This window comes from Anomaloglossus baeobatrachus, chromosome 5 (genome assembly GCF_048569485.1).
Source record: "Anomaloglossus baeobatrachus isolate aAnoBae1 chromosome 5, aAnoBae1.hap1, whole genome shotgun sequence".
Taxonomy (NCBI): domain Eukaryota; kingdom Metazoa; phylum Chordata; class Amphibia; order Anura; family Aromobatidae; genus Anomaloglossus; species Anomaloglossus baeobatrachus.
In genome coordinates this window covers 322,406,208-322,429,974 of record NC_134357.1, presented here as the reverse complement: position 1 = coordinate 322,429,974, position 23,767 = coordinate 322,406,208, and the positions used below count along the sequence as shown (strand labels likewise).

Here is a 23,767-nt window from a genome sequence, read left to right as displayed (position 1 = left end):
GCGCTATATAAAAATAAAGATTTGATTTGTTTTGATACCACAAAAGACTTGAAGCAGTAATTGCAGTGAAATATGGTCCTACAAAGTATTGACTTAGGGGGGCTGTATACAAATGCATATCACCATTTTCAGTTTATATTTTTAAAATATTTAGAAAATAATGTATCATTCGCTTTACACTTCAAAAATACTTGTTACTTTTTGTTGATATATCACATAAAATCCGAATAAAATACATTAATGTTTGTGGGTGTAATGTGAAAAAATGTTGTAAAGTTCATGGGGTATGAATACTTTTTCAAGGCACTGTAATTCCATGTAGTTCATTCACTTTTTGTTGCAATTGTAAAACCAATAGTTCCTGTGTCACAAAACAGGATACCAGGACTAAAAACTGTATGTAAAGTTTGAGGGCCAAGGAACTTGATATCATGCATTTGCCTCCCACTCAACCTGGAGGTGCATAAAGTTTGTCATGGATCAAGTAGTTTCAGGATAAAATCACAGTTGAAAACAAGTAAGACTGTGAGGAGTGTAGTGACTTAGGAGACTAATACAGATATTACATGGGCAATTCTCTGACAAGGCACATAGACAAGGAGGTAGGCAAGATAGACAAGAGGAGTCCATTATGAAATTCTCCACCCTCTTCCGTGTTAGCTAAGACAGAAGATAATGAGAAATATAGCATGATGAAGACACCACCAAGACATGGAGTCCCAATATGTATTACCAAGAACAAGACTATGAGAGTTAGAGAAGGATCTGGGCAGGGATGAGCCTCTCTCCCGTGTATTTTGAAGACATAGAAGAAAAGGACCGCACAATCCAGACACCAAGTGAAGTTTCTTTATTCCCAAAAGTGCAGCATAAAAAGCAGGACAGGAGCTGAGTGCAGGCTCCCAATAAGGATGACAGCCGTTTCGCGTTGGTGTACGCTTTGACTGGTCCCTGGTTGTGCAGGGCTATTCTCATTTTTTTTGTTCTCCCGTGTATTTTACCTCACCTAACTGACCACACAACCTCAAGGTGTAGTTGTTGAAGGCTGATGAGGGGTACGTCATTGGTGCCTCAATTCAGACTGGGTATTTTTGACCTGCAGTAGGTGGATTTGGTCATTTTAGAAGTGTTACTGGCAATTACTGTATGTATTGCAATAAGACCATGATTAAGACGATGATTAAGGAGTATGTAGCTCTATGGATAAGGTCAATAATTTACTCAAAAATAACTTTTTAAGTAATGTTAGTGGAAAAATCGTGAGAGACAAGCCCCCACCACAATTATACTGAAGGCTGTCACCTTACATACTTGGCCCAGGCCTGCTCTGCAAGCTTCTCATTTTGCTGTGGCCACTTTTTCCATAGATACTTGCTTATATTTGCTCGGTTACTTCTTTCCTGAGGCTTCTATTCTGCTTCCCTAACATGCCTGAGGTCTGTGATATATTCCTTTCATCTTAGGAATGTTGGCAACATATAGTGTTGTGGAAAAATTACCTTTATTTTCGTGTCATCTAAAGTAATATTCTCCTGAACTCCAGGTGAGGTAACATTTCCCAAAACGTGACCTACTCTATGTTATAATAATCACATAAATAATACCACATAACCCCATACTAAAAATAAAACTATGGACACATCCTGCTGTGCTAGTTACAGACCGGTCTCTAATCTTTTTATCACTAAGCTCTTGGAGGCTTGGTCTACTGTCACTTAATCTGCTATCTTCCCCTTATCTTTCTGCTAACGCTCTTCTTGACCCTTTACAATCTGGTTTTAGGACTCAACAGTTATGTGCACACGATTAATATTTGCAGCAGATTTTTCTGCTGCATTAAAACAGAATATTGGCAGGAAAAATGTTGTGAAACATACAGTACCTGCATTTTTTCTGCTTTTTTTAGTGCATTTGTAGCACCCAGGGATATGGGGTACTCTGTCCCGGGCAGTGTCTCTATTGGGAATGTCACGGTGGTGGCTATTGCCCGGTTCCGTGCCCTGGGCCCTTTTTGTAATAGGGATATTTACAGGGGATTTGTGAATAAAGTTATTTGTGATGCCACTTGCGGTGTTGCGGCTAAGTGTAGGGAGCCACCGCTGCAGGTTTTGCTGGGGATGATGGAATGTGCAGCTCTGATGACTTGGGCCCTCCGCAAGTAGGGTATTACCCCAGCAGGTGTATGGTGTGGTGGATGTCGGAAGGAGTCCAGACAGGTATTCAGTGCAAGTGGTTTACTCACTTGAGATGTTAACTGGTTGCCCGAGGCCGGCTGGTTTCGCCTCCAGGTCCCCTTCATCCCAGTGCCAGTCTGGTTCTCTGATACCTTCTTCCCCTGCAGCTGTCTCTGGTAAGTGGGTCCCCGTGGTATGGAACACTGTGAGTCGCCGGTTTGTGGTTTGTCCACCTCTGTCCGCCTGACGGTAGCGTGAACCCTGTGGGGATGGAGTCTCTGGTCCTGTCCCCAGCTCTCTCTCTGCTACTGAGTCTTCGGATTCGGATGGGCGTACCCAGTGAGGAGCAGGGGGGGCAGCTGCCCCCCCCCCCAGAAGCAGGGGCACGCACCTATTATGACCTGTCTCTGTCAGGTAGCAGTTGCATCAGGCAGCGCGGGTGGTGAGGAGAGGACAAGGCGGCATGGTGCATTGGCACCCGCCACCCACTAGTACCGCAGGGCAGGCTGAACTGGAGTGATGACATTGACATCATCACTCTGCGCCCCGTTGTGTCGAGTCCTGCAGTGCAGAGCCGCCGGCACAGTCACAAGCTGGGGAGACTGCTGGGAGGCTGAGTGTTTCATGGAGTTTTATGGGTTGGTTGATATCTCTGCAGAATTAGATTTGTGGCATAATCTGTGGAAAAAGAAAGATTTAGCAGGAGACAAATTAAAGGACATTGAAGTGGCTGCACTTTTGGAGGAGGCTAATATTTTTTCCCTGCGACAAGGCACTCACTCTTCATTTTAAGTGCTTTCCCGTCAACCACAGCTACTGTGGAACGATCTTTTATTACCCTTTCAAGGGTAAAGACCTGGCTCAGAAGTACAATGGGAGAGGACAGACTGACTGGGTTGTGCTTGATGAGCGTCCATCGGAAATTCTTCAAGGAAAATCGGGACTGGATTGAAACAAAAGTTTTGAACAAGTTTTCTTCAAACCCAAGAAAAATTATATTAGTATAAGACATGCAATCAGAATAAAAATCTAAATTTATTTGCAAGCAAATAATTGTAATAACTAATAAAGCACTGCTGTAATTACATTTAATTCTCTTAAAATTTTCGTTTTCATTCACCTTTTCCCTTCTAATATTTTACAATCTGAACGACCATGGCTTGCCCCCCCTAGTTTTGATCCTGGGTACGCCCATGGAGGTGACAGAATTATTTAGCTTGGATCAACCAGTGATATATATTTGACATTTTCTTTTTCAAGAATGTACAATTTCCTCACAGGCCATTCCTTGACTGTGTAGTGGTTTTTGATGTCTCGGCTGTCCCACATGTGTACAAAAACTGCATCACTTCTGGCTATTTGTGGGTGTGCAGGTAGGTTCAAAAGCCGTAATAATAATCGGTAAAACCAGGCGACAGCTCAGACAGCGGTGGACACTGCTCTGTATATTGCAGCTTTTAATCAAGCAATCCTTAGGCTATGTGCCCACGCTGCGGAAAATGCGCGGATTTTGCCGCGGATTTCTCACGGAAAAGCCGCGGATTTCCCGAAAATCTGCAGCTCAGGCACTTCCCAGCCATTTCTATGGCATTTTGGAAATGCTGTGCCCACGCTGCGGATTTTTCCGCAGCGGATTTCGTGCGGATTTTGATCCGGAAAAATCTGCAACATGTCAATTATTGTTGCGGATTTTCATCCGGATTTTGGCTTTAAAATTGGGGGAAAAAAAAATCCGCATCAAATCCGCGGCAATTCCGCGGTAAATCCGCGGCAAATCCGCACCTTTGAAAAGGTGCAGATTTTGCGGGAAAGCTGCGGATTTTGATGCAGAAAAATCCGCAGCTACATTCTCCCGTGGACACATAGCCTTAATCTCCAGTACGTGAATTGAAGAAGGTCAATAAATTGACCGAAACGTCTTCACAACTGGATTTAAAATATAAAATAAATATTATCAGATTTTTTTCAATTGGAGTGCCTGGTTTTACTGATTATTACTTCGGCTGTCCCACAGACACAAAAAGCAGCAGAAGTTAGTAAAACCACCCTGTAAATCTAAAAGCAGACAACATCTTTTAAATCACAGCAAATCTGCCACTCGTGGTCTTTATATGTCACAAATTTGTTTTTGTTTGCTTTTGTTATAACTTTTGCTTTGTGTGTGAAAAGTTTATCAGGATGGTTTACGCAACAACGACGACGTTGAGCACTTGCCATTTTGCTATTTCGCTGTAATTAAAGAAGACACGAATTGTAAAAGAGTCTCACCAACGTTAAGAAATACACCAGAACTCTGTGATTGCATATTTATATACAGTTCAGACATTTCACTCATTCCCTAGCTTTACATATCATTGCGCAATACCATTTCATTGAGCGATACCACGGAAGCCCGCTAAATCACATTACACAATATCAATCATATAGGACGCCTACCCTCTGGTGACTGTTTATAGCTTTTTACACTGGATATTACACCAAAATGAATACTATCACATGCTTAGTCGATTATTCAATCATTTCAAAGAAAAAAATAAAGAGGGATTGCGGTGACAAAGCAAGTACACAAAATACATTTGAAATATCTGCAATATCTAAAAACTCTTACGTGATACACCATTTCTGACGGTATATTTGGAATCTGGAGGCAAAAATACATATGGTTTGGTATATTACAAACCAAATGCAATTTTGTTGTTGACCAGTGTAACCAGACCAAATGTTTCAAATCTGACCTGTGTTACTTCATGTGGTAAACTCTGGGATGTTTCAACGAATTCCACTGATTCTGAGATTGTTTTATTTTGTGACAGATTGTACTTTATGTTAGTGGTAAATTTAGGTCGATATTTTTTGCATTTATTTGTGAAAATCAGATTTTTGAAGGAAGATTTGAAAAATTAGCAATTTTCAAACTTTCAATTTATATATCCTTAAACAAGGTAGTCATACTGTGCAAAACAATTAATAAATAACATTTAAAATTCCCATATGTCAACCTTACATCTGCATTAAAAATTGTAGCCGAATTTGACATTTTTTCAAGAAATTTACAAAACTTCTTTCTTTGGGGATCTATTCAGATTTCAATTGAAGGGCCCTTATTAACTCCCCCAAAGTGATACCGTTTTAAAAACCGTACCCTCAAATACTTCAAAACTGCTGTCACTTTTTTTTAAACCTCTAGGTGCTACACAGGAATTAATGTAACATGGAATAAAAAAAATAATTGTAATTCTTCCTCTAAAATGTTTCTTTAGCCCCAATGTTTTTGCTATTATAAGGGATAGCATGAGAAAATGGACCCCACAATTTGTTATACAGTTTCTTCTTAGTGCTCTGATACACCACAAGTGGTCAAAAAACCCTGTTTGGGTAAATGTCAGGGCTTGGAAGGGAAGGAGCACCATCTAAATTGTAGAACACAAATTTGGCAGAAAGAGACTGCGGATGCCATGTCGCATTTGCAGGGCAGCTAAGGTGCCTAAACAGTAAAAAAAAACACAACTGACCCCATTTTGGAAACTACATCCCTAAGAATTTTATCCAGGCCTATAGTGAGAAATGAGGGGTTAACGGCAGCTCACAGATGACACTAAGCCCTAGATTAGTAATGAGGAAGATCTATGAGACCCCCCCAATTACTAATACTGTAAGTGAAAAGTAATAAACACAAACACCATAAAAATCCTTTATTTGAAAGAAAATACAAAAATCCTACCCTCTTTCACCCCTTTATTAACCCCCAAAACATCCAGATCCGACATAATCCACATGAGGTCCCAAGAGGATTCCGGCTCTGCTACATCTGAAGTGACAGCAAGTGGACATAGAACATGAGCGGTGACGTCACTAAGATTATTTCCGGTCACAACTGGAGGTTCTCTCGGTCCTCCACCTGTGATAGCAGGTAACTTGGCCTCAGGTGACTTCATTGAACTGAGTGACCTCACCTCAGGTGAGGTCAGTGAATTACCAGACTTGCATCTCCTGAAGGAAAACCACATTTGTTTTACCAAGATATGCAGATTTTGAGCTGAAATTTCTACAGCATATTCCTGCATCCAATCTACACCACCTGGCAAAAAAAATGCATCACTACTACATCATACCATTTGTGGTTTTGATGCATTTTTTTGTCAGTAGGTGTAGATTGGGTGCATGAATATGGTGTAAAAATTTCAGCACCAAATCTGCATCTCTTGGCAAAAAAAATGCAGAAAACGGTTTTGACATCTTTTCGGTTCGGTTTTCTGCCAGTAGGTGCAAATTTGGTGCTGAAATGTTTACTTTGATTACTTTGACTGTGTGGTTTGGATGGGTTGTTACCGCCATCTGGTGAGGAATTCATGTCAATAGCACATTTAGAAATATATTTACTTTATAAAATTGGAGAAATGTTAAATACTTATTTCATTCGCTGCATATGTTATCTCAGTTTATCTGTTGCTTCAACATGTCTCTGATTAGATAACATGGATTCCGGTCATATGACCACTGTATGTAACAAATCTGAAGCCCTTTTTTCCGCAGGCTTACTTTGCTTTCTTTTCTCTATAAAGATTATATCCAACTTTCTGGTTGACAAATTAAGTATGATTCCAGTTATAGATAATAAAGTAGTTAGTGGTTTCTCTGCATGTGACTGATAACGGGTGTTGTCATGTGCGGTTGCCTATAAAGACTTCTTAAGTGTCCAAGTCATAGTGTACTGGGACCAAGACCACGACATAGTGAGGATTATAAACATTTTGTCACATATGTATTAAGCTGATGACTCCGACATGTCTGTGGGGAGAGAGAAACAAAGGATCAACATGCCGTAATCCTTTTTCCACCTGTCATCTGCTGTAATATTGTACATGAAGTCCAACCTGTAGGCCAGAAGATATGGAATAGAGAGGACTGAGCAGATTAACATTCAGGTTTGTGGAAAATAATTTAGTAGCATTTGTATTATTTATATGAATTCCAGCTCTTTTTTTATTGGGAGTCCAGTGGCTTGTCCTATTCTGTGATTCACAGCTATGTCTGTATAGAGAAATCTGTGACTCACTGAATAGGATCCCACTTAACTCCTAAGCATAAAAAGAGCTGAAAAAAGTTATACTAAATAATTTCCCACAAAACGTTATATCAATCTACTCATCTCGTCCTGTCACCTGCAGCTCTTAAGCCATATTCAATGTAAGAATGGCCAGCTGGCAGACCCTCATACACATGAGATTATCTGCTGACTTTTGCCTTGTGTATGGACAGCTTGATTCAATCAAAATTGATGGGATCTGCTAAAAATAAACAATACAGCTATGTCTGTTCCTGGCTTATTGGCCATAGCTTGTTTTGTAAAGTTTTCTTTCGGAGTGTTGTTTGGGCCTATATGAAGATGTAGCTTGGTTGTGATGTAATCACCTTTCAGCCATTTTTCTTCCCTATCTTACTACGTGTTATAGATGTTACCACTATTGCTCTGTGCTCTATTTCTGGGAGTGCCTCCAGCATATGCTGCTCCCGAGGCAGATCAAGTCTCCGACCTTCCTGGTCTAAATACACAAGCCTCATTTCGACAGTTTTCTGGATTCTTGAATGCATCTGGTGGAAAACATTTTCATTATTGGTGAGTTTTCGGTGACTAATAACCATCCACCCTGGCCTCTGTATGTGATCGCCATCGTTTTCTTTACAGGTTTGTGGAGTGTCAGACGGATCCAAGCTCTTGTCCTTTGGTCCTGTGGTTGAATGGAGGTCCAGGCTGCAGCAGTCTTGCTGGTTTCTTAACCGAACATGGTCCTTTCCTGGTGCGTCTTGTAGATCAATGTAGACAGTGAACTGAAATTGGTAATTTATTTTTCTGAGATTACAAATTTAGCACTTTTTTTGTTTGTGTTTATGATAGATTAAGCCAGATGGCAAAACCCTGAAGGACAACAGATATTCTTGGAATAAGGTGATAATTCTCACAATCTTTTATGTAATTAATTTAGTTGGACGGTGACATTCTGCGCACTATTCTTATTTGTGATTGTCACCACCACTGCCAACTCACATCACACGTGACTTTGATGTGATTGTAAAAGGGGAACTCTGCTTTTCACATTCACTTGCCCACTCCTCTATCACAATAGGCTGATAATAAACTAAGCACACCCCACAGCTAATTCACACATTTACTCCACACTTCTGAGTGCCATCATTCATCATTTTGCTGGGCCAGTTAGAAGCCTTTCATGGGTAACACACTAATACACACACACAGATTAACCAAGCATCTGACTGGTGCCCTGCTTGCGCAGGTTAACACGACAAGGCTATACTTGCCCTCTTGAGATTGTGGATATGTTTTGAGTATGTGACAATGACTATGAGATAGCAGAGAATCGGGGCTCCTAAGCTGTCCCTCATGCTAGGGGGCTCTATGCTATCCCTAATCTTAGGGATACTCCTGATGGTGAAGGGGCCTGAGTCTCCTTCCTGGTTCTGCTTTTGACTAGTCCTGATCTAATTCCCCCTCCTCCCCCCAGGGAGGGACAAAATTGAAGTGTGATGAAACCCACAGATAAAGGCAGACAAGGGAAAACCAAAACTCACACAGCACACACACACAGCACACACACACACACACACACACACACACACACACACACACACAAAGGTAAAGACAAGAGGTTCAGGAGGATAAACAAGAGCAGGAAGGAGGCTACAAAACAAAAGGGGTAAACTCCACAACCGCACCGAGCAACGTTGTTTTGCATGCACTGCTCTTTTGAGGTCTAGCCACAGATTTTCAATGATGTTCAGCTCAGGGAAGTGTGCGAAGCATTGTAAAAACTTCAGCTTGCACCTTTTAGGGTAGTTTTTACAAGCTGTGAAACTTTCCAAAGGGGGAGCTACAAGGTACTAACCAAGCAGGGTGCCCAAACTTTTACATCGGCCCATTTTCCTTTTTTGTTCATTTAAAAATGTGAAAGGTGAAACTAGTTTTTTTATTTTTGCCTTTAATACAAAAGAAATGTGTCAACTTTAACTTTATACCTTTTAGAGATCATTTCATAATCAATTTGCTTAACTGTTAACTTAAAAGTAATTTTGATCAGTGGCGCTTAAACTTTCACATGCCATAGTATGTGTAAGTGTAAGGGGTACTTTGCACACTACGACATCGCAAGCCGATGCTGCGATGCCGAGCGCGATAGTCCCTGCCTCCGTCACAGCTGCGATATCATTGTGATAGCTGCCGTAGCGAATATTATCACATACACTCACCTGCCGTGCGACGTTGCTCTGGCCGGCGAACCGCCTCCTTATTAAGGGGGCGGGTCGTGCGGCGTCACTGCGACGTCACACGGCAGGCGGCCAATAGGAGCAGAGGGGCGGAGATGAGCGAGATGTAAACATCCCACCCATCTCATTCCTTCCTCATTGCAGCCGGGACGCAGGTATCAGATGTTCCTCGCTCCTGCGACTTCACACACAGCGATGTGTGCTGCCGCTGGAGCGAGGAACAACATCGGACCGTCGCGTCAGCGTAATTATGGAATTCGCCGACGCTACACCGATGATACGATTACGATGCTTTTGCGCTCGTTAATCGTATCCTCTAGGATTTACACACTACGATGTCGAGAGCGACGCAGGAAGTGCGTCACTTTCGACATGACCCCACCGACATCGCACCTGCGATGTCGTAGTGTGCAAAGTACCCCTAAAGCTAGGTGACCATGGGAGTTTGTACCTGCGGATATATCCGCAGGTATGGCTGCAGGTTTCCCACAGCTGCTCGCCGGAATTCACAGCTATTTTTAACGGCAGTAGTACAGCGAAATAGCTGCGGTAAACCTGCAGACATTCATGCGGATTACCTGCGAAAGTCCCAGCCCTATCTCTATAATGTAGGGCCGGGATTTCCGCAGGTAATTCCGCAGAAAGAATTGACATGCAATTAAATGCGGCTGCAGGACATCCACAGCATGTTCCGCAGCCGCACATATCCGCAGCATGGACACAGCACTCCCCATGTCCCATAGGATAACATGGGGAGTGTCTTTGCATGCTGAAACCTGCGGATTTATCTCGAAAATCCAGAAAATCCACAGAATTTCTGCAGATAAATCCACAGGTTTAATCTCCCGTGGGCACATAGCCTAAGAGCAAGATGTGGTAATGTAAAGTTTGTGCTCAATTGTGCATGTAGGAGACCTGTATTTGTGTCTATATGTGCATGTAGCAGCTCTGCATTTGTCTGTATGTGCATGTAGCAGAACTGTGTGTGACTATATGTGCATGTAATTTGCATGTGTTAGAGCTGTATGTGTGTCGATTTGTGCATGCAGCAGAGCTATGTCTATATATGCATGTAGTTTGCATGTAGTAAAGCTGTGTGTCTATATGTACATGTAGTTTGCATGTAGCAGAGCAATGTGTATATATGTGCATGTAGCAGAACTGTTTGTCTATATCTGCAGGTAGTTTGCATATAGAAGAGCTGTGTATGTCTATATCTGCCTGTAGTTTGCATGTAGCAGGGCTGGGTTTGTGTCTATATCTGCATGTAGTTTGCATATAGCAAGACTGTGTGTGTATTTACATGTAGTTTGCATGTAGCAGGGCTGCGTGTGTTTCTATATCTGAATGTAGTTTGCATGTAGCAGATTTGTGTGTGTATAATACACACTGCAAAGAGCTGAAGAGATTGTCAAGTTAAAGGCACAAAATAAGGTATTAAATGGTTAATATAGGAAGACTGATAGATTGCGCGCACATCTCTAGTGGTGGGCAGACCCGGAATGTAAAAGTCCAGATCCGTGCAGTTTCAAACAAACCCGAGTGCTGGACCCCGGCCTGGGATTCCGGGTTTTGATCCAGATCCAGCAACTGGGGAGATAAAATAAAAAAAAGTTAAAAAAAAACACCTCTTTCACCACTTTATTAACCCACAAAACAACCCTGCAGGTCTGATGTTATCCACATGAGGTCCCATGACGATTCCAGCTCTGCTACATGTCTGAAGTCACAGAGCACGATCATGGAACATGACTGCCCGCTGCAGAGTTCAGGCAGAGACTGAGCAGCACGATCAGTGGTGACGTCACTCAGGTTATTTGTGGTCACAGCTGTAGGTTCCCACGGTCGTCCACCTGTGACCCCAGGTAACCTGACCTTAGGTGACCTCAGTAAAGTCAGTGACCTCACCTCAGGTGAGACCTGCATTTCCTGGCCGAAAATTGCATTTCTTTTTGCCAAGAGATGTAGATTTGGTGCTGAAAAGATTACAATATATTCCCGCACCCAATCTACTTCTCCTAGGAAAAAAAATCGCATCACTATCATATCATACCATATGCAGTTTTGATGCTTTTTTGCCAGGAGGTTTAGATTTAGTGCATGAATATGGTGTGAAAATATCATCACCCATCTACATTCTTGGCCTAAAAATGAAAAAAAAAAAAGGTTTTGATGCCATTCTAGTACAGTTTTCTGCCAGGAGGTACAAATTTGGTGCTGAAATGTCTGCATCAGATTTCAGCACCAAATTTGTATCTTCTGGCAGAAAAAGCGATACTGCATGCAGTTTTGATGCATTTTTTTTGCCAAGAGGTGTAAATTGGGTGCATGAATATGGTGTAAAAATGTCATTACTAAATCTGCATCTCTTGGCTCAAAAATGTAATAAACCGGTTTTGATGCCATTTTGGTGCAGTTTTCTGCCAAGAGGTGCAAATTTGGTGCTGAAATCTGGTGCAGATATTTCAGCACCAAATTTGCACCTCCTGGAAGAAGACTGCACCGAAATGGCATCAAAACCGTTTTTTGTCCATTTTTCTGCCAAGAGATGGCGATTTGGTGCTGAAATTTTTACACCATATTCCTGCACCCAATCTGCACCTCTTGGGTGTACCGCATCAAAACCACATGCCAGATGATGCAGTAGTGATGCAATTTTTTTGCCAGGAGTTGTAGAATGGGTGCATAAATATGGTGTAAACATTTCAGCACCAAATCTGCATCTCTTGGCAAAAACAAAAAGGCAGTTTTCTGCCAGGAGATACAGGTGAGTTCACTGAGTTTATTGAGGTCACCTAAAGTACTCTGGGGTCAGGTTACCTGAGGTCACAGGTGGAGGATCATGGGAACCTCCAGCTGTGACTTCAACTAACCTGAGTGACGTCACCGCTGATCACTGCCACTCATTCATTCTCTGCTTGGAGCTCACAGTGGGCAGTCATGTTCCATGATTGCGCGCTGTCAGTTTGGATGTTGGCATTGTCATGGGTCCTTGTGTGGAAAACCTGCAGGTGTGTTTTGGAGGTTAATAAAGGGGTGAAAGAGGGTTTTTTTTGTATTTTATTTCAAATACAGGATTTTTTCGGTGTTTGTGTTTATTTACTTTCAGTTACAGATTAGGAATGGAGGCGTCTCATAGACCCTCCCCATTACTAATCTAGGGCTTAATGACATCTGTGGGCTGCTATTAACCCCATATTACCCCGATTGCTACCGCACCAGGGCAATCGGGAAAAGCCAGGTAAAGTGCTGGGATTGTCGTATCTAATTGATGCGATAATTCTGAGCAGCTGCAGGATGCTATTTTTAGGCTGGGGGTGGAACAATAAGCATGAGAAAACCAGCCCCAGCTGTTGGGCTTTATCTTGGCTGGGTATCAAAATTGGGAGGACCGCATGTTGTTTTTTTAAATTATATATGTAAATAATTAAAAAAAGTTGCATGCAGTTCCTCTTAGTTTGATACACAGCCAAGATAAGCGCACGGCTGGTGGCTGCAGCCTGTATCCGTAGGCTTTTACTGTGCTGGATATCATAATATGGGGGAACCCTATGCCAATTTATCTATCTATTTATTTTTATATCACGATAGATGCACGTAGCGTCTATGATTGGAAGCAGTCAGCTGACACACTGCCACTCAGGCTGGTGGTGCATCTGACTGCAACCAATCAGACACCGGTGGCTGGGGAAAGCAGTGCATATGCAATGAAGGATAATGCATGTGCGGCAGTGGGAGCAGTTACAGCCGCGACGGAGCCTCGGTAAGTATAGCGCGCCTGCTCCAATCCCCCTATCATTTCCACTTTTTAATGGCTGGATTCTGGTCGCCATAGACCTATATGGGGACCAGAATCTGGCCCAGAACTAGATTTTAAAAACCATATAAACGGGACTAAAGTGGCTATTGAGCCGCTAGGAATGATGGTGAGGAGAGATGATCCTAGATTTGGAAAAGTGACATGCGTGGCATATTGTTGTGGATTATGAGAGACACTAACAATAGATTTATTACTTTCCTAGACTACTCTACTACATTACAATTACTGCTAATGACTCCTCTACATTACACCACCAGGGAAGTTTTAATTAATAGGAAAAATGTTTTGCGTTTTATGGTAAGTAGCGTCTTATAGTCTGAAAAATGCGGTACATTTGATTTTACAGAGCATGCTATGTGAAGAGTCTAACTCAGAAAAACAAGGGGAGTGCAAAAAGGAGTGGTGCTAACCATTGAGTCACTTTGCTAAACCTAATTTTTGTATTTCTTTTATATTTTAGATTGCAAATGTTCTCTATCTGGAATCTCCTGCTGGAGTTGGATTTTCCTATTCTGATGACAAAAATTATGTAATAGGTGACGCACAGGTAAGAGAATAATTATAATAAGAAAATTACATATTATTTCAATCAGGTTTTTATTTAAAGGGCCTCTGTCAGCACAGAATGACTGTTCAAACCAAATACAGGCGCTCATGCACCATGATGGAGCCAGTGCACCCGCCCATCTGCTTGTTTTCTGTTAACAGTGTGGTATTGTAGCCATCTCAAAAAAATTACTTTGTCTTTCTTTAATTTTTGTTTTTTGTTTACAGCGTTTACTGATCAGGTTAATTATTTTTATATTTTGATAGATTGGACTATTCTGAACACTGTGAAACCACATATGTGTATTTTTTTAGCATTATTTTTAAAGGGGCATTTTAATTTTTTGAATTCTAAAGGGGGATTTGAATTTTTACATTTTTTCAAACTTTTTTTTTTCATTCTCACTGTTTGTAAAAGTCCCCTTAGGTGATTGGAAGCTGTGATCGTCTGATCGCTTGTGCTGTATACAGCAATGCCACAGCATTACAGCAATGTTGCATAGAGTGAAAATCAAAGTCTCCTTTGAAGTCCAGCCACAGGCAGGGTTTCAAAGGACCGCTGCTATGACAAGCACGGAGGTCTTGACTAAACCCCCTGCTGTCATAGCAACCCATTGGCGACCCACGATCATGTCACAGGCATGCTGATGGACACTTAAAATGGTGTGCCCCCATGCTGATGCATGTTGAATCTCATTGTCAGAGTTTGACGAGATTAAACAGGTTAACAATCACAGTCGGAGCTTTGCTCCACCCACTATTGTTAGCAGCAGGTCCTGGCTGTAACACATATCCATTACTGGCTGCCGAGTATGGAGCGAGCTCACCCGTGTGTCCGCCACATACACCCACTTCCGACTTGCACCGTACATGTACGGCACATTCATGTCAAAATCCTCTTGGTCCTCATTTTCTTCTGTCATTCCTATGGTCAGAGGGGACACACCAATATCAGCTTCATAGGAAGGATCTGCTCTAGTTCTTTCACCTTGGCTAAGGGGTACTTTGCACGCTGCGACATCGCTAGCCGATGATAGCGATGCCGAGTGCGATAGTACCCGCCCCTGTCGCACATGCGACATCTTGTGATAGCTGCCGTAGCGAACATTATCGCTACGGCAGCTTCACAAGCACTTACCTGCCCTGCGACGTCGCTCTGGCCAGCGACCCACCTCCTTCCTAAGGGGGCGGGTCATACGGCGTCATAGCGTCGTCACACGGCAGGCAGCCAATAGAAGCGGAGGGGCGGAGATGAGCGGGATGTAAACATCCCGCCCACTTCCTCCCTTCCGCATAGCTGCTGGAGGCAGGTAAGGAGATGTTCCTCGCTCCTGCGGCTTCATACACAGCGATGTGTGCTGCCGCAGGAATGAGGAACAACATCGTACCTGTCGCTGCAGCGATATTATGGAAATAACTGACACTACACAAATCACCAATTTTCGACGCTTTTGCGATCCTTTCTCTGTGCATCTAGGCTTTGCATGTTGCGACGTCGTTACCGGCGCCGGATGTGCGTCATTTTCGTTTTGACCCCGACGATATCGCAGTAGCGATGTCGCAGCATGCAAAGTACTCCTAAGAGTTTCTGTGCCTGGATCCTCGCCACGCTCTGACTGAGCGGTGCTCCCTTCTTGGGTCTCAGGTCTTCTCGTTTCGGTGCTGCCCGGCCTGAAGCGAGATCTTCCAGCTCCAAACTGCAGATAGATAAGCAACACTAGGATGCTCATAAAGACAAAGTTGCTGGTAATGCCGATGATAGCTGACAGGACTGGGTAATTCTTTAGTATGTACCTGACACCAGTAAAATGTGCATGGACCCGGAGCTCAGTAGTGCATATTTGTAGGTGAACACTCTGTACTTGTATCACAGCCTCGGTCTTTGGTAGTAAAAATGATGGAGACACGGATGTTGAGTATATGACAGGGGGCAGTCGACTTAGTGTTAAAGTGCCACTCCTGCCCTGAAAAAATAAGAGCTATAATTGGCTTTAAATATTTTTTGGTATTTTTAAAATATAATATTGAAATCTTCCAGGATTGAAACTAGAAACACAATAAGGTTCTGTTGTCTGCAGTTAATTTGTCAGTCTTGCTGCATAGACTAGAACAGAGTCAGCATAAGAATTGGGGGTTTACTGACAGCTGTATTATACTGTTGGAGGCCTACATGTAAACGTGTAATCAGGTGGACAGGCTGTCATGTTCCTACCTGAAGACACCAATCGTGTTTGCCTAATGTTTGTATTTCTGCAATGTTTTCCTGTGAAACAAGTGTTCATTTTCTTGTGGGCTGCAGTACTAACAACCAGCCACAAGAGGTCAGTATATTCCTTTTTACTCTTATGTTAACTCTTGTTGGCAAAGGACCTGGTTAATGCCTAGGAAGCAAGGGGGAGAAGTGATGGAGACCAGGGTGAGTCAGTTTCTGTTTGTAGGACTCTTTTGGTGTAGTGAGTTAAATAATGCAGGAGTAAATTACACCTTCAGAAGAAAGACAAGTGTTGGGTGTGTGTGGCAAGTACAATAGAACAAATTACAGCAAGAACCTTTAGTGGTGACAGAGATCTTCCATATAGGCAAGAGGATGATACCTGCTAGAAAGAGACTTTTGTGGGAGTGAGCCCAGTGTTAGACAGTCGTGGGGAAACTTAGGAAGGGAAAGGTTCTGCTCAGCTCAGAACAGAAGAGGGAAGCAGCCCTTGTAAGGGATCACAGCCAGTAGTCTGAGCAGTCTGAGAACAGAGTTCACAGTGTAATACATTGACTCGTGTGGCCCTGTATCAGGAAAATAAAGGTTCACTGAGGTTCACTGCATCAGTTATACTTGGGTAATGTTCACAATTAAAGTGCCATCGCCCCAAACCACTGCCGCTGTATGATGCAGAAGAAAGCTTGAAGTGTACGACCTCCTACCCTTAATTCCTAAGTTTATTCTTAAGTAAAGAGAACTTTGTTTTTATCAACTTGTCTGCCTTCTACATCTTGGGGACAAAGTGGTCTGATGTCGCACATAACGCGACCGACTTGAATATAAAAGTGTCCACAGTAGGCACCATACCAGCACGCACACACACCCAGAATCCCCATTTTCTGTAGCGTGCTGGGACTTGGAAAGTGAGTACTGTGCCCATGGCTTCCGGTCTGAACCACTTTACATGCAGAAGGCAAAACAGAATTGCCAGAGATGACAAACTTCCTGGACTCTATAAGCCTCTAATAAAGTAGTGCTCCCCGAATGTTTTCTATGCAAGGTGAAAGGGCACTGGAAAAGGGTATGGTCAGCAAACGGGAAAAAGGTTATGCTTTAAAGGGAATCTGTCACCACATTCGAGCTTGGTAAACCATTAATATGGGAAACCAGGTTATAGAGTGACTAAAAATGTGATACCTGTCTGCCTCATATCTCATTCCTTTTTGCAGAGAAATCATCTTTTATAACTTTATGTCAATGAGCTCTTCCAGGTTATGGCAGAATATATTACCTACTCACTTCATTACGAGGGGCTGCTGATAAGTCTTAAAAAAATGAGATGGGATGATGAAACTTTACATTTATTCCACATACTCAATACTGATGTCAACGTACTTCTTACATTGGTATTCCAAGTTCTGTAAGTTTAGCAAAAAGAAGTATTTTGGTTGTGCCTTAAACCTGGCATCTGTAGTAGCCATGGCATCAGAAATGGTGTGAAATTTGGTACCTTTGAGGTGTTTCTTCAGGTTTGAAAACAGTTGATAGTCAGAGGAAGCTAGATCTGGTGAATAAGGTGGGTGGCCAGCCAGCTGGAAGCCCAGCTCTGCCAGTTTTGCCGTGGTCGCTTGTAGAGTATGAGCAGATGCACTGTCTTTCAGGAACAAGATTTCTTTGGACAGCTTACCGCGCCTTTTGACTTTCAGAAGTTCCTTCATTTGGTCCAAAAGTTCAATGTAATATCTTGCATTGATGGTGGAACCCCTATGAAGGTTGTCCACTAGCAGCACGCCCTCCTTATCCCAAAACACAGATGCCATCATCTTAGTGGCTGATTTTTGCACCCTGAACTTCTTTGGACGAGGAGAACCACTGTGTTTCCACTCTTTTGACTGATCCTTGTTTTCATGGTTATACAAATAAATCCAGGTCTCATCCAGAAAGTTCTTATCCATCCAGAAACGCTGACAAATAGACCGGGAAGTTTTCACTCTCATGCTTCTCTGATCTGTTGTCAAACATTTGGGGACAAACTTTGCAGATAGCTTCCTCATGTCCAAATGTTCATGGATGACACAAACATGTTCACGGAAAATCCCCATGATGTCTGCTATTGCTTTAGCTGAAACTAGTCGATTTTCCAGTATGAGGTTGTGCACAGCATCGAAGATCTCCGGAACAACAATCACTCTTGCTTGTTCAGGACATTCCTCATCACTGGTGCTGAAGTGGTCCGTTTTAAATTTGCAACCCAGTTCTTAACTGTGGAATATGAAGTGCATTGATCCCCCAATGTCTGCGACATTTCACCATGAATATCCTTCGCGGACTTTCGTTGCAGAAAGAAGAATTTTATCACTCCTCTGCTCTCAGTTGCTGTGAATATCGCATTAAACTCCGCCATTTTGTTTTCCCATGTGCGTAGAACACTGTTGCCATAAGCAACAAACACAAAATTTTGAAAACATATATTAGACACAAAAGGCTTTCATGTGATGTACCATTCGTTACCATAGAAACAAAAAAAGATCATAAAGCCAAAGACTTATCAGCAGCCCCTCGTATTATATTTTTCTTCCTCCCTCATCATTCCTACATCCCTGAGGCATCGGGTGCATGAGATGAATTGACTTTGCATGTACCCCAGAGTACATTTTCCGCAGGCTGAGAACTTGAGGTGTATGACATTTCCCTCCTGTACTGACAGTAGAAGGTCTGTAAGTTCATGACATATTTTCATTCGGTCTTTTCCAGACTGCTCGGGACAACTACCAGGCACTGAAGGATTTTTTTCACCTTTTCCCAGAGTTTACTATCAATGACTTTTACATAACAGGGGAAAGTTATGGAGGCTTCTATGTTCCTGCACTTGCACTGGAAGTGGCCAAAGACAGAACTATAAACTTGAAGGTAAGAAAAATATCTACTTTTATATTACTATTACATATGTGTGCCATGACCATGGGGAACTAAATACAGATCTGGATAAAAACCGGAGTTTTATAAAGTTTTTTTATTATTATTATTAATAATGATGATAATAATAATATTACAAGCGAAACATTATAAGATACTTCACACTTCCACAGGTTCTTCCATAGTTTTGTAAATAATAGTAAAAGCTATAAAACTGTCGTCCAAAAAGTCAACTGACTACATTAAATGTGATTCCACATAGGCAGCAGTGTAAATTCTGTATATTGTGTCATAGACTCACTCGTGGACAGCTCAGTTACTCTTAATAGTAGACTTGTATCTATATCAAAAGTTTGGACACACCTTCTCATTCAAATAGTTTTCTTTATCTTCATGACTCTGAAAATTGTAGATTCACATTGAAGGCATCAAAACTATGAATTAACACATGTGGAATGAAATACTTAACAAAAAAGTGTGAAAAAACTGAAAGTATGTCTTATATTCTAGGTTCTTCCAAGTAGCCACCTTTTGCTTTGATTACTGCTTTGCACACTCTTGGCATTCTCTTGATGAGCTTAAAGAGGTAGTTACTGGAAATGGTCTTCCAACAGTCTTGAAGGAGTTCCCAGAGATGCTTAGCACTTGCTGGCCCTTTTGCCTTCACTCTGAGGTCCAGCTCACCCCAAACCATCTCAATTGGGTTCAGGTCTGGTGACTGTGGAGGCCAGGTCATCTGGCGTAGCACCCCATCACTCTCCTTCTTAGTCCAATAGCCCTTACACAGCCTGGAGGTGTGTTTGGGGTCATTGTCCTGTTGAAAAATAAATGATGGTCCAACTAACCGCAAACCGGATGGAATAGCATGCCGCTGCAAGATGCTGTGGTAGCCATGCTTGTTCAGTATACCTTCAATTTTGAATAAATCTCCAACTGTGTTACCAGCAAAGCACCCCCACACCATCACACCTCCTCCTCCATAATTCACGGTGGGAACCAGGCATGTAGAGTCCATCCGTTCACCTTTTCTGCGTCGCACAAAGACACGGTGGTTGGATCCAAAGATCTCAAAGTTGGACTCATCAGACCAAAGCACAGATTTCCACTGGTCTAATGTCCATTCCTTGTGTTCTTTAGCCCAAATAAGTCTCTTTTGCTTGTTGCCTGTCCTTAGCAGTGGTTTCCTAGCAGCTATTTTACCATGAAGGCCTGCTGCACAAAGTCTCCTCTTAACAGTTGTTCTAGAGATGTGTCTGCTGCTAGAACTCTGTGTGGCATTGACCTGGTCTCTAATCTGAGCTGCTGTTAACCTGCGATTTCTGTGGCTGGTGACTCAGATAAACGTATCCTCCGAAGCAGAGGGGAGTCTTCATCTTCCTTTCCTGGGGAGGTCCTCATGTGAGTCAGTTTCTTTGTAGGGTTTGATGGTTTTTGCCACTGCACTTGTGGACACTTTCAAAGTTTTCCCAATTTTTTGGACTGACTGACCTTCATTTCTTAAAGTAATGATGGTCACTCGTTTTTCTTTACTTAGCTGCTTTTTTCTTGCCATAATACAAATTCTAACAGTCTATTCAGTAGGACTATCAGCTGTCTATCCACCAGACTTCTGCACAGCACAACTGATGGTCCCAACCCCATTTATAAGGCAAGAAATCCCACTTATTAAACCTGGCAGGGCACACCTGTGAATTGAGAACCATTTCCAGGTGACTATCTCTTGAAGCTCATCAAGGGAATGCCAAAAGTGTGCAAAGCAGTAATCAAAGCAAAAGGTGGCTTCTTTGAAGAACCTAGAATATAAGACATATTTTCAGTTGTTTCACACCTTAATGTTAAGTATTTCATTCCACATGTGCTAATTCACAGTTTTGATGCCTTCAATGTGAATGTACAGTTTTCAGAGACATGAAAATAAAGAAAACTCTTTGAATGAGAAGGTGTGTCCAAACATTTGGTCTGTACTATATATATATATATATATATATACTCACTCCCTGACAGAAGTTCTGTCGCTTATCCATGTTATGTAAATGAAGGCTTATAACCTGATGTTAAATTCATCCATTGGTTTTATAAATTACTCTTTTGAAAGCTAAAAACCCTCCCAAATTTGGTTTAGGTTATAAAAATAAAGTTGCTGCAAAGCTGAAATATTGATCATTTAATGAACACAGAAAGGTCAGATTTTGGCAAGACAAATTTTTTGTCTCCTTGTCATATAATGCACCCAATCTTAGTTTACATCCTCACCTGTGCTCACTAAATGATCGCTTAATTAGTGGGTGTGTATAAAAAGAAACTCAGCACCCCAGACCTTCACTTGAACTTCAACTTGACCTTTGACAACATGCCAAAAATCCACCCTGCGACCAAAGCCTTGATTATCAAGAGGCTGAAGACCAGATCCACTGCAGAGGTGGCTGGCACCTTTAACACTAGAACTACTGAGGTAGTCATTTTGACTACTTTGCACCATGTATTTCTATATAGGTGTCACGAGTCCAGTAGTTCTAGTGTTAATGTGTCTCAGCATCAAGTACAAATAATTAAAAAAAGATTTGAAGAGACTGGAGATGTTTTTGACAAGCCCAGGTCCGGCAGACCCCGCAAGACAACTGCTCAGGAGGAATGTTTGTTGGTTAGAAAATCCAAAGCCAGCCTCTCTTCCACTGCAGCAGAGCTCCAAAAGGCTTGATAACCTCAAGTCCCTTTGTCAACTAGAACAGTTCGTAGGATTTGAAATGGCCTCCATGGTCGAATCAGTGCCCAGAAGCCAGCACTACACAACAGGCAGTAAAAAAACCGTGTGGCTTTTGCCAAGTCCCACAGCCTGTTAAACAGATGGATGCTGGATAAGTGGCAGAAGGTGGATTTCTCTAATGAATCTTCAGTTGAATTACACCACAGCCACCGAAAATACTGCAGGAGACCTACTGGAGCCCATATGGATCCAAAATACACCCAGAAAACCGTTAAGTTTGGTGGTGGAAAGATCATGGTCTGGGCTTACATTCAGTATGGGGGTGTGCGAAACATTTGCAAGGTGGACGGCAATATCAATGACCTAAAATATCAAGAATTATTAGCTACCTCTTACATTCCCAATCATAAAAGGGGTCAAATACTGCAGCAGGATGGTGCTCCATCTTATACATCCATCTCTACAACAAAGTTCCTCCTGGCAAAGAAGATCAAGGTGCTCAAGGACTGGCCAGCCCAGTCACCAGACATGAACATCATTGAGCATTTTTGGGTTAGGATGAAAGAGGAAGCTTGGAAGACAAAACCAGCGAATCTAGATGAACTCTGGGAGGCATGTAAGACTGCATTCTTTGCTATTCCTGATGACTTCATCCATAAATTGTATGAATCATTGTTGAACCACATGGATACAGTCCTTCAAGCTCATGGAAGTCACAGAAAATATTAAATATGGCTCTAATAGCACCCCAAATTCTTTCACCAATGTTATGCAGCATATCTTTGTATTATAAGTTAATTATTTGTTTAAATTTCACATTACTCTCTGTGGGCGACAAAACGTTTGTCTTGCCAAAATCTGACCTTTCTGTGTTCATTAAATGATCAATATTTCAGCTTTGCAGCAACTTTATTTTCATAACCTAAACCAAATTTGGGAGGGTTTCAGCTTTCAAAAGCGTAATTTATAAAACCAATGGATGAATTTAAAGTCAGATTATAAGCTTTTATTTACATAACATGGATAAGCGACAGAACTTCTGTCAGGGAGGGTATATCAGCTTGTGACTGTTCCCATAAAGTTAGAGGGGTTGTCTGACATTAGAAAAAATTGGGGCAAAGACAAGTAATCATTATTTACCTACTGAGTCCCCTCCCGCTTTAGTGTCGCTTGTCAGCTGCTACTTCTTGTTTTTATTAACAAGAATTCAACAGTGACCGCTGCAACCTATCACTGGCCTCAGTGGCGATGTTGTAGTAGATGGTACAAGATTGCTAAGGCCAATGATTGCCTGCACTTATTGTAAGTGGGTAATGACTGAAGACTTGTAATCACAGACCAGCAGGGAGCAGCAAAAAGGCTGGAGCGAAAGTGGCTTGAACAAGTAGGTAATATTTATTTTATTTTATAGCATCTCCCTTTGCTCCAATTTTGTTTTTTCTTGGACAATGTTATTAATTTGCTAATTGATTCTAATTCATTAAAGGGAATCTGTCAGCTGCAAGCGTGACACATATTTCCTGTTAGAGCTGACAGAGCGCCGGCTCTAACAGGAATGCAAGCAATCATATTGCTGATCCTTATAGTCCCCTAAAGGGACTAGAAAAATAACAAAAGTAAAAAAATAAATAATAAAACCTAAAAGTTCACATCACCTCCATTCACCCCATTGAAAATTCAACAATAAAAAATTAAAAATTATACACACATTTGGTATCACCGCGTTCAGAAATGCCCGATCTATCAAAATATCAATTAACCTGATTGTAAATCACGTAGCAGCAAATATATTTCAAACCCCAAAATTACGTTTTTTGGTCGTCACAAATTTTGTGCAAAATGCAATAACAGGCGATCAAAACGGCTCATCTGCGTAAAAATGGTACCATTAAAAATGACAGCTCAAGACACAAAAAAGAAGCCATCAATTAGCCCCATATCTTGAAAAATGATAACTCTACCGATTGTGGAATATGGCGCAAAAAGTGCGCCACTTTTTTGGAAAAACTTCTGAATTTTTTTTCACTCCTTAGATAAAAGTAAACCTATACATGTTTGATATCTAAGAACTCATACCCACCTGAGGCATCACACCGACACATCATCTTTACCATATAGTGAACACTTTGAAT

General features: G+C 41.9%; 1 protein-coding gene across 1 annotated transcript in view; it reads left to right on the top strand.

Annotated features, from left to right (window-relative positions):
• Positions 1-6,819: 6,819 nt before the first annotated feature.
• Positions 6,820-23,767, top strand: part of LOC142310054 (lysosomal protective protein-like) — a 37,091-nt gene continuing 20,143 nt past the window's right edge. Inside the window, exons 1-6 of the mRNA XM_075347526.1 lie at positions 6,820-6,907; positions 7,628-7,791; positions 7,861-7,972; positions 8,071-8,121; positions 13,736-13,822; positions 18,770-18,925. Of these exons, the coding sequence (XP_075203641.1) occupies positions 7,628-7,791; positions 7,861-7,972; positions 8,071-8,121; positions 13,736-13,822; positions 18,770-18,925 (570 nt within the window). The 5' untranslated portion in view covers positions 6,820-6,907. The remainder of the gene's footprint in view (positions 6,908-7,627; positions 7,792-7,860; positions 7,973-8,070; positions 8,122-13,735; positions 13,823-18,769; positions 18,926-23,767) is intronic.